Raw genomic sequence first — 10,418 nt, 5'->3', positions numbered from 1 at the left:
GTGATTTCTGGACCTGAGACTGCTAGACTGATTGATGAATTTGAAAGTGAGGTTCAGCACAAGAAAAGGGAGGACAAGATGCATCATAAGGAAACTCCAAGTGTACAGAAGTCTTTCGTAAAAGACGCACGCTCATTCTTGAATGTCATGAAGGAATTGGGAAATCCCTTTGAAGAGGACAGCCAGGACTTGTTTGTTCATGACACCAAAGGAATTCCCAATATATCAGCAGTGGAGACCGTTCGTATTGTCAAACAAATTGGTCAGGAGCAGTTTGATGCATTCACTAGAGAATGTCTCACAGAGCCAAGACCCGATAGCAAATCAAAACCAAGAAGCAGATGAACTCTTTCAAAAGTGATTTGGAACTCTTTCCAAGACTCTATATAGTCTGCCAAACACGAGATAGCAATTTGGAAGAATGTTTTAGACAAAAGAATCAGGCATGTCCCCCTGCCCTCCCGGACTTGGGTAAACTCCATCTGGGGACGAAAAATGACTTGCTGAGATATCTGGAAGGCCATTCAGAAACACGATCAGATGTACTCACTGTCACTGCCAAGGTTCTTGATAGAGCTGTGTTCGTGCAGATGTTGAAACCCGGTAAAGCCAATACATTTGAGGAATATGCAAACCAAGTTTTCATCCCTTTACACCCAAGGGCAATTTCAACGTTGCTCACATCTTGGACTTGTGTGGGACAACTATCTGAAATTTTTCACAATATGAAACTCTACATACGTACCAAATTTCATGTTTTTATAACAAAATGAACAAGTGTTTAGCAATGTCCCTATATTATATCCTACTTTTTAGTCTTCTTTTTCACTGTACCCATATCCTTATCCTCCCATCATCCTATTTCCATTAATCCTTCTCTACTTCCATGTTTCTCTTCCCTTCTCTAATCTCTTCATTCCATTTACCTCACAGCACTTGGCTCTGCTCTTTTAGCCTGAATCTCATTTCTCCTAATCGTTCATAACTCTTAATTCCACCTCTTGTTCTTTTGCAACTTTGTATCCTCCCCCACCTCCGCCTCTGTCCCTCCTCACTTCTATTCTTGTTTGTTTCCTGCAGGCTCCTTCTTTTCGTCCTTGCCCGTTTTCTTTCCGAGTATGACTTCGAGTTTCATTCTAACCGACTCGAAGCTCCGCCCACCTCTGTTGCCACTCCCTGTGCTGTTAATTCTTTTACGTCGTAAAAGGATATTCGTAAAAAATAAATTGCTACTATTAAAAGATTCTATAAATGAAGGATTAGACTCCTTATACTCCTTTTTATAACTGCAATATATCGTTGGGTTCACGATATTTCACTTTAAATGTCAGCAAATGTCAACAACGATTGCAAGGACATATAAATACCCGTGGCTTCTTGCGTTCCCAGTTGAGGGTATAACAAATAAGAGGTAAGCGTACATCTCGTTTTGAACGTTATATATTTCGTTGCTGGGAGAGAGAGAAAAGACGTCAAAAGTGTTTTATGATCTCTTAGAGGGTAAAGCATACCATAACAGATGGATCAAACATGTGGCAACACGCCCGATAATATTCTCAGTGATTTGACTAAATTATCCTGACGACGTGACATGCATCCTTGCTCCAGCTGGCGTTTGATGTAACAGGACAAACGGTGAATTTAGATATTATTTGCAAAGCTTCCTAAAGTGCTACAATCGATTTGTTGTGTACATTGCTCAAACAGTATCTGTTATAACTTATGGAGTGGCCGTTCATGTGAATACTTCCATATCCCATTTGGAAAATTATACGAATATGAAATACACGCTTGGTGTGGAAACTTTGGGCACTAGCGTTAGATGTCATGTGCACTAAACGAGGCCATTATATTAAATGTAAGTATACAACATTCCAAGCACAATACCAGATGGTTTTCCTAGTAAACAGCAGTATTTATTATTATTATTCTAGAAACTTGTTAAAGAAGATAAGTGGAAAGAAAAATTATTACTATATCTTATCTGGGCTGGTATATCTTTTCTGAAGTGTAAATTCCCCAGCAGACCAAAGCTAACAATTCTCCATTTTCATTGGCTGTAGGGTTGTGACGTCATGAGTTACTTGACATTACTTCTCTCGGTCCTCTTCTCGCGAGGACAATTAGATAATTACATATCTATCTTATATTATCTTAATGTAAAGCACTAACTGAAAATATAAGACGTGTTTTCACACAAACAAGGGAAAGAAGAGTGTAATAGGAAAAATATATATTTTTTGGAACAGTTATCGGGTGACGTCAAGTCGGAGCTGCAAGTTCCATGGACCAATCAGAAAACGGGAAAAAGGTACTGCAAGCACTGAAAACTATATTCCATCATAGTATGAATCCGAAGACCCATTATTAGTTAGTTGAACCATAAGTGCCTCCTTGTACTAAAATATTTACATTATCCAGGATGGACACGTCGATTTTTAGATTATCCAGTGGCATCTTGGACATACTCTGTTGGCCCCTCACCCAGCCCAGTAATTTTTATTTTAATTCACAATAAGCATGTACAAATAAACATCGCGTTTTCCTTCGTGAATTCAGAGAAGAGAATATAAAATTATATTAACTACATCAACAATTAATTAACCAGTGAACTTGAGTCCTGTTTTTCGCTGTCTCAAATATTACTCCCCATATCGAATTGCCTTTTTTTTTTTTTAGTAATTCGTATCTAACGTTGATAAGCCTTTTGTGTATTTTTCAGTTTATTTCCCCTTGACAGTGAAAATCAGATGGTGAAGAGGACGGGACGTGCAAGTGTTAACATTAGTTTTTAGTATAACTAAAAAGGTTAGATCTGCTTGGAAATTAACAAACGAATTCAGAACACCGATTAAAACATCAAAATTCCGTTTTCAGAAACGCCGTATATATTAAATACCTTAACACCGTTGCACTAGGATGTCAACTATAACAACTGCCCATACACGTTGCCTGACGTACGATGTCAACTGGTTGACGGAGTTTTCACGAGCGTCTTGGTTAGTGTGTATCTAAAGTGTAGGACAAAAACCCCGAAGACAGAACCCCTATACATAAATACATACGAAACATTACATTCCATATATCATATCCCAAATCACAAAAAAAGTGCATAATGATAAAGAAACATCCCGTGCCCTGTTTCCACGCAGGAAAGGTCCTCCATCTTAAGACATCATGACGATCGACTTTTATTACGCCCCTCCATCGCCCTTCTGCCGATCTGTCCTTCTGACAGCCAAGGCGATCGGCTTAGACATGAACCTGAAACTCGTCGACATCAGCAACGGGGAGAACATGAAACCAGAGTTCATCGCCATCAACCCTCAGCACTGTGTCCCCACTTTGGTCGATGGAGACCTCAAACTATGGGAAAGGTGAGCACTATAACGCTTTGATTTTTGGTTGGTGTTTCACATGAAGTATTGAGAATTCAGGCATTGTCTTGTTCAAGATAATTTGTATATACTTCTATTAGAATATATATATATATATATATATATATATATATATATATGTATATATATGTATATATATTTATATATATATGTATATATATGTATATATATATGTATATATATGTATGTATATATATGTATATATATATGTATTATATATATATATATATATGTATATATATATATGTGTGTGTGTGTATATATATGTATTATATATATATATAATGTGTGTGTGTGTATATATATATATGTGTGTGTGTGTGTGTGTGTGTGTGTGCATATATATATATGTATATATATGTGTATATATATATATATATATGTATATATATGAACGTTCAACAAAAACCGAAGGAAGTTGAGTCACCTGGTGTTTATTGTTTGCCCTGCAAAGATTGTGATTTGGTTTACTTGGGTCAAACCGGGAGAGACCTGAACACTAGATTGGCAGAACATAAAAGGTCAATTAGGTATGGGCAAGAAAATTCGGCTTTATTTCTTCATGTCAAAAATAAGAATCATTCTTTCGACTGGGGTAAGGCCAGATTAGTGTTCAAGTCCCACTGCGGTTTCAGGAGGAAAATAGTCGAATCAGCATTAATTGAGGAATGCCCTAATATTAATATTTCTAAAGGGCAGTGGACACCTGACATAATCTCACGCGCAGCAGTAGCCAAGTTGGTGCGGACGCTACATCCTCCCCTCTCCTCACCTCCTCCCTCCTCCGCCACCCCAGTTTGCCCTGCGCCTGAGTGAGGTCAACTGTCCACATCTCTTCTTACTGTAGTTTATAAGTCCCCTCTGTTCTCTATCTTATGTACTTTCCTGAAGAGGGCTACAGTTGATAGCCGAAATATAGGATTTTTCTTTATTCGAAGTTTATTCTTTCTCCGACTGTGGGTTCCTGTGTGTAATTTACAAATGTGCTACTACATTTCTGTTTAGAAAGAAAATATACATATATGTATATGCATATGTATATGTATATATATATATTCATATATATACATATATATATATATATATATATATATATATATATATATATATATATATATATATCAAATGCTTCTTCCCCCTTATATGGGTGGTAACCAACCAAGGCTGCAATACTTTCCACAATGCCTTCCTGTCGACATTGTCATAAATTTTCTCTAAATCCATAAAACCCCAAAACATCCTCGCCTCTTGATTAAAATGAGATCCACGCATCCTCCACCTTTCTTAGATCCACTGTTCCTCCCAAATTACTCTTCCTGTTCCTCTCCTGATCGTCTCAATGAACACACATTCCTATATTCTTTCCAACGACACTCAACAAACTGATACGTATGTGAAGCACACACATGGGTTGAGGAAGAGTCGGCGGAGATGTGTTGGAACACTTTATTCCTTAAATGTTTCGACCACTGAAGATGACCTCACTGGTCGAAACGTTAAAACAATAAAATGTTCCAACGCATCTCCGATTCTTCGCCTATCCACGTCCTCACATACAAACATGTTTCTGTGTGTGTGTGTGTGTGTGCCTGTATGATGTTTTCTTTTATAATCTTTATACAGCCGCGCCATATGCACCTACCTCATCTCGAAGTACGCAAAAGATGACTCGTTGTACCCGAAGGACCTCAAGACTCGCGCCAACATTGATCGACTTCTGTACTTCGACATGGGAACGCTCTTCCAGTCCTTCATGAACTGTGTGGTAAGAAGTCTGTCGTTAATTGTATATGCGGTCCTGAATATGTACTGTCTTTAACGGGTTTTCAAATGTACCTCAATATCTTTGGCATGTAGATTTTATTATTATTATTATAATCATTATTATTATTTTTATTATTATTATTATATTATTATCAATAATAATACTATTATCATTTATTATTATTGTCATTATTATTATTCATAGCAATAATAATAATAATAATTGATAGTAATGATAATAGTATCAATAATGATAATATAATACATTGGTCCATTGCTTCTGACCCAGGGAAGCGGGTGGGATGCAGGGATGACCCGTCATCCACGAGGAGCTAAGATGAGAGGGAGGAAAGGGTGGTGGATGGGAGTGGAATGGGTGGGAATAGGTACATGCCATTGACTTGGCTACCTCCCTTATAAGGGGGGAAAACTTTTGGTATATAGATAGAGATTATTATTATTATTTATTATTATTATTATTACTGTTATTGTTGTTGTTTAGAATGACTAATGAACGCAAACATACATTTTGCATAGTAGACAATGGGTTGCAAAAAGAAGTTTACCAAGAACGTTAGGTTATATTTAACAACGCTGCATGCAGACAAAATAACTATCTTGGTGAGGGAGAGAGGCTGCATCGTTCTCCACAGTATAGGCCGGAGGTCCTGTCGTGAACTTAACCCATCAGTCACTTTGGGGTTTGTGTTCCAGTTGACTCCTGACCGCTTGATACGTTTAATGGGAATCTATGGGACAAGAATAGGTTAATGCACTCTCGATTAACCCATTTGTTTTATCATTTGTCTGTTTGTTTATTATAATTTGCTTGATTCACATTTATTATTATATGTCAGTTTATTATTATCTACCTGTTTGTTTATTATTCAACTATACCTATACATTTATTTATTTATTTGATTTATTATTATTTATATTGTTATATATTTTTGTTTATTTATTATGTACTTATCGTTGTTATATATATATACTTTTTTTCGGATCCGACCTAGTTATGGACCAAAAGGTCTCCTGTCGGCATCTTCTGCCTTTGTAATCCATTGTAGATCATTTATATCTGCATTGATATTAATAGGTTTTAATCTGGCTAACATTAAGGATATTTCAATCAGCTGATGGGAGAAGCTCTCAAGCACAAATGGGTTAAGCTAATTTAACTAAAACCTGAATTATATATAATCTACCCTAAATCTAATATCAAGCAATGTAAACCTAGCCCTAGTTTAACATAACTTAAACCTTACCTAAACTCAACACAAATATTACGTAACTTAAACCAAACGTAACCTATCGTAAACCAAACCTAAACCTAAATTTAACCCTATCCTAACCTAAAGTTAACCTAACCTAAAGCTAACCTAGTCCAAAATTAACTTGGCCCAACTCAGATCTAACCTAAACTTATCCTAACTTAAAACTAACCCAAACCCAACTTAAAACTAACATAACCCAAATCTAACCTAACCCAAACCTAACTTAAAACTAACCCAAACCTAACTTGAAACTAACATAACCCAAATCTCACCTGAAACTAAACCTAACTTAAAACTAACATGACCCAAATCTAACCTAAACCAAACCTAACTTAAACCTAACCCAAACCTAACTTAAACCTAACAGAACCCAAATCAAACCTGAAACTAAACCTAGCAACCGATACTCATTGTTTTCAAACCTGACTTAAAACTAACCCAAACCTAACTTAAACCTAACATAACCCAAATCTAACCTGAAACGTAACAACCGATACTCATTGTTTTGTCACTCCTCCGACCCCAAGCGTCCCGTCTTCAAAGGCGAGGCAAAGTCTCTGGATCCAGAGAAGATCAAGACTCTTCAGGAAGCTCTCGGTTTTCTCAACATCTTCCTGGAAGGCCACGACTTCGCAGTGGGGAACAGCATCACGGTGGCAGACTTCGTCTTGGTCGCTTGTGTTGAGACCTTCGATGTAAGTTTTCCAGCCTCGTTGCAGTTAAGATAAACTGATAAGATCATAACATAAAACACACACACACACACACACACACACACACACACACACACACACACACACACAGGATTTATATTTTCAACAGTAATGCTGCTATACCCAATAAACCGACGATTATTATTATTATTATTATTATTATTATTATTATTACACACACACACACACACACACACACACACACAACTCAATGGCGCAGTGGTAGGGTTCTCGGCCGCCACTACGGCCGTCCGGGTTCGAATCCTGCCCAGGGCTGAAATAATTTCAGTATCGCTGCGCTGCGATTCGTTACTCCAACTCTCGTGGGCGGGGAGTTGAGTGTGTGTGTGTGTGCGTGCGTAAGGTCACAGCATTTCCCATAGATCGGTCATATATGAGCTCTGAGCTCTGTTCCGGGAGGGAAATAGCTGTCGATCACGAGTCCAACACGTGATCCAAGACCATGCTGAATCACACACACACACACACACACACACACACACACACACACACACACACACACACACACACACAACTCTGGCCAGGCGAGGAGGCACCCCAAACTTGGCTTTAGAAAAAAAAAAAAAAAAAAAACAGCTGCTTGCCGTAATTGCCATGGCTTACCCTACAGGGGTTTCTCACTTCCCACTCAGTAGGAGTTACCCACCAAAGCAGTCTTTGTGGGTTGACCACGTTTCAGACACAATATCACAATACAAGTGATCTTAATGTACAGTATTCGCCAAGGGTTTCAGTACGAATGTCCAGTGCTCATTGATTCAATTTCCAATGATAGAAATTGAGGGGAAGGGATTCTTACATTGTGTTAAGACTGCTTCTCAGATTATTTATGTTTTCCTTATCTATTTATTTATCAATTTTTATCTATGTATTTATTTATTTGTTTATATATTGATCTATTCTTGTATATTAAGCCGTATTTTATGGTGATTTTCAAATATAAATCATACTCCTATAAAAATCCATTCCAATTTGTGAATACGCGTTGGTAGCGTAATCGGTAGCGTGCTGGTCTCACATTCGCTTAATTGTGGGTTCGAATCCCGCATTCCTCTCCGATTACCAGCAGTGACTTACCTGCCCCAACAGTCCAAGAAGCGCGTAATGGGACAAAGGTGACGGCTTCGGCCGTAGATATTCAGCTCCTCCTGGCGTAGCCTCCTCCTCTGTTTAATTAGTGAATGCAATTCTTGACACACACGTGTATGCAACTGTGAAATTCATCTCGGCCTGAGATGGATACTCATTGTCGCCATGAGTCACATCATTGTATCTTGTTTGTAAACATTCGTAATATGATCATGACCAATTACAGGCACGAACGTGCCCTCTGAGTGTACAATGGGTTCTCGCTACTGCGCACTGGAACAAGTACATCTGTGTACATCGTATATTTACAATACAGATGAGTTTACGAGGTCGTAATGATTCATTTATGTCGTAAATTTACTACCTAGGGACAGCTGTACACAGCAAGCTTTATATTGTTCCAAACACTTGTCATCTTCTACACAGAAAACAACAACAGAAAAAGGAAATATCATTAAGAATCTGCACTTTTTTTTTTTTACAAAGAATGTAGTCATATATCTCACTCGTGTATAGATGTATAGATGCCCGGCCAATTGTAGCATATTGCAGAATTAATGTTAACATTTCAGGGAATACGTTTACCTGTAGTAAGTCTTCGAAAAAAATATACTCCCTTCGCTTCTTATCATTGCTATATTTCATTTATTTATTTATTCATTCTATTTATTTGTTTATCTATTCATTTATTCCATTTGTTTATTTATCTATTTATTTATTAGTTCGTTCTTCTTATTTGTTCTATTTATTTGTATGTACTTTTCCTCCGCTCAGGCGTGTGAATTCGACCTGTCGGCCCACAAGAACGTGATGGCTTGGCTCGAACGCTGTCGACAGCAAATGACTGATTATGACGAGTGCAACGCGAACGGCGCCAAGGTCATCGCCAGTTGGTTGAAGGGCAAGACTAAACAGGAGGACACTGAGTGAGATAAACTTCCTCAGCCCCAACACGCGATTAGAGATACTGTAGCAATATATTGACTCAATATCCTTGTTCTCCCTGAAGTACTTCCTTGATACGTTATCTATAATATTGGGCAATTCGGATTTGTAATATTGACACAACGTATTGACTCGATCCTGTTGTCTCTTGCCCGAATTTACATGGCTCTGTTAATATTACCCTTACATTGTCAACAAACAACACATGCGACTGCGAATTATTGGGCATTATTTGCTGTGTTGGGGATGCTGAGAGCTGAACAAAATCGTTTTGTCTCAGCCAGAATATAGTCTGTAAAGTGCGTCATCTTGGCAAAGGAGCAGGGTCGGAAGACCTCTTCAGCCATTTCAACATGAGGTCTTACCAAGAGAAGAAGGAAATCTTTTGGCGTTGTGCAATGAAAATTCGCAATGGTTTTGTCGTGCCAAGTGTTTAGAAGGTGCATTCGTTAGAGCCTGTAGATTTCATGCTGTAGGAAAAGTTTATTTTTACTTAACCATGGCACAACTTGATGTACATAGAAATCACGGGGAACACCTACCACCTATCAATAAGTCATTTCAAATGCACACGTCTTATGAGAAAAAGATTAAGAACATTCCATTTAAGGTCAGTATTTAGATAAAGATTCCATGACTATAGTAACATTGCGGACATTCAAATCTGACCCAGAAAGATATTGGAACATATGAAAATATATTTTTCGTCGTTGACTATTTGATATACAGTAAAACCTCGATTTTCGACCATAATCCGACCTTAGAAAATTGTTCGAGAACCGATTTTGGTCGAGAACTGAAACAAATTTACTGATCTGTTGGATTCAGCTTTACCAGTGGTAGTTTCCCACAAAACATTGAATTTCTTCTCGTTTTCCTTTGTTTCTTCGTTTGGATTGATTGACTACCGGACAACAAAAAATGTATATTATTATTATTATCATAATTATTTTATTTATTTGTTTGTTCGACTTGTGAGACGTTCGAGAATCGAGGTTCTACTGTACCTCCATATAGACGAAATTATATTTGTAAATAAACATGTACTGATACAACACTTTCGCTGTAGTCACGTGATTCTGTTGTGTCCTGTGTCAGATTTTGGGTGTCTGCAATGGTACGCATCTTTCTCCTTTAACGAAGGTAATTTTCATTACATTTGCAATAAATATTTCAGAACATAGAAAAATTTATAATACAAAATTGGTATATCT

The 10,418-nt window shown here is 37.6% G+C and overlaps 1 protein-coding gene across 2 annotated transcripts; it reads left to right on the top strand.

Annotated features, from left to right (window-relative positions):
- The first annotated feature begins 1,266 nt into the window (after window positions 1–1,266).
- LOC143035103 (glutathione S-transferase D1-like) lies at window positions 1,267–9,965 on the top strand. 2 transcript variants are annotated; one of them, XM_076201668.1, is made up of 5 exons: window positions 1,267–1,411; window positions 3,153–3,377; window positions 5,022–5,163; window positions 6,964–7,131; window positions 9,034–9,965. In XM_076201668.1, the coding sequence occupies exons 2-5, from the start codon at window positions 3,178–3,180 to the stop codon at window positions 9,187–9,189; spliced, it is 666 nt and encodes a 221-aa protein (XP_076057783.1). In that variant the 5' UTR covers window positions 1,267–1,411; window positions 3,153–3,177; the 3' UTR covers window positions 9,190–9,965. The 2 variants fall into 2 exon arrangements, with proteins under 2 accessions (XP_076057783.1, XP_076057784.1); XM_076201669.1 differs by lacking the exon at window positions 1,267–1,411 and adding an exon at window positions 2,897–2,999.
- Window positions 9,966–10,418: the final 453 nt, after the last annotated feature.

This window comes from Oratosquilla oratoria, chromosome 18 (assembly GCF_046742065.1).
Source record: "Oratosquilla oratoria isolate Oo_2021 chromosome 18, ASM4674206v1, whole genome shotgun sequence".
In the NCBI taxonomy this organism is placed as follows: domain Eukaryota; kingdom Metazoa; phylum Arthropoda; class Malacostraca; order Stomatopoda; family Squillidae; genus Oratosquilla; species Oratosquilla oratoria.
Note: the sequence above shows the minus strand (reverse complement) of the source record. Positions and strands in the feature narration are given on the sequence as shown.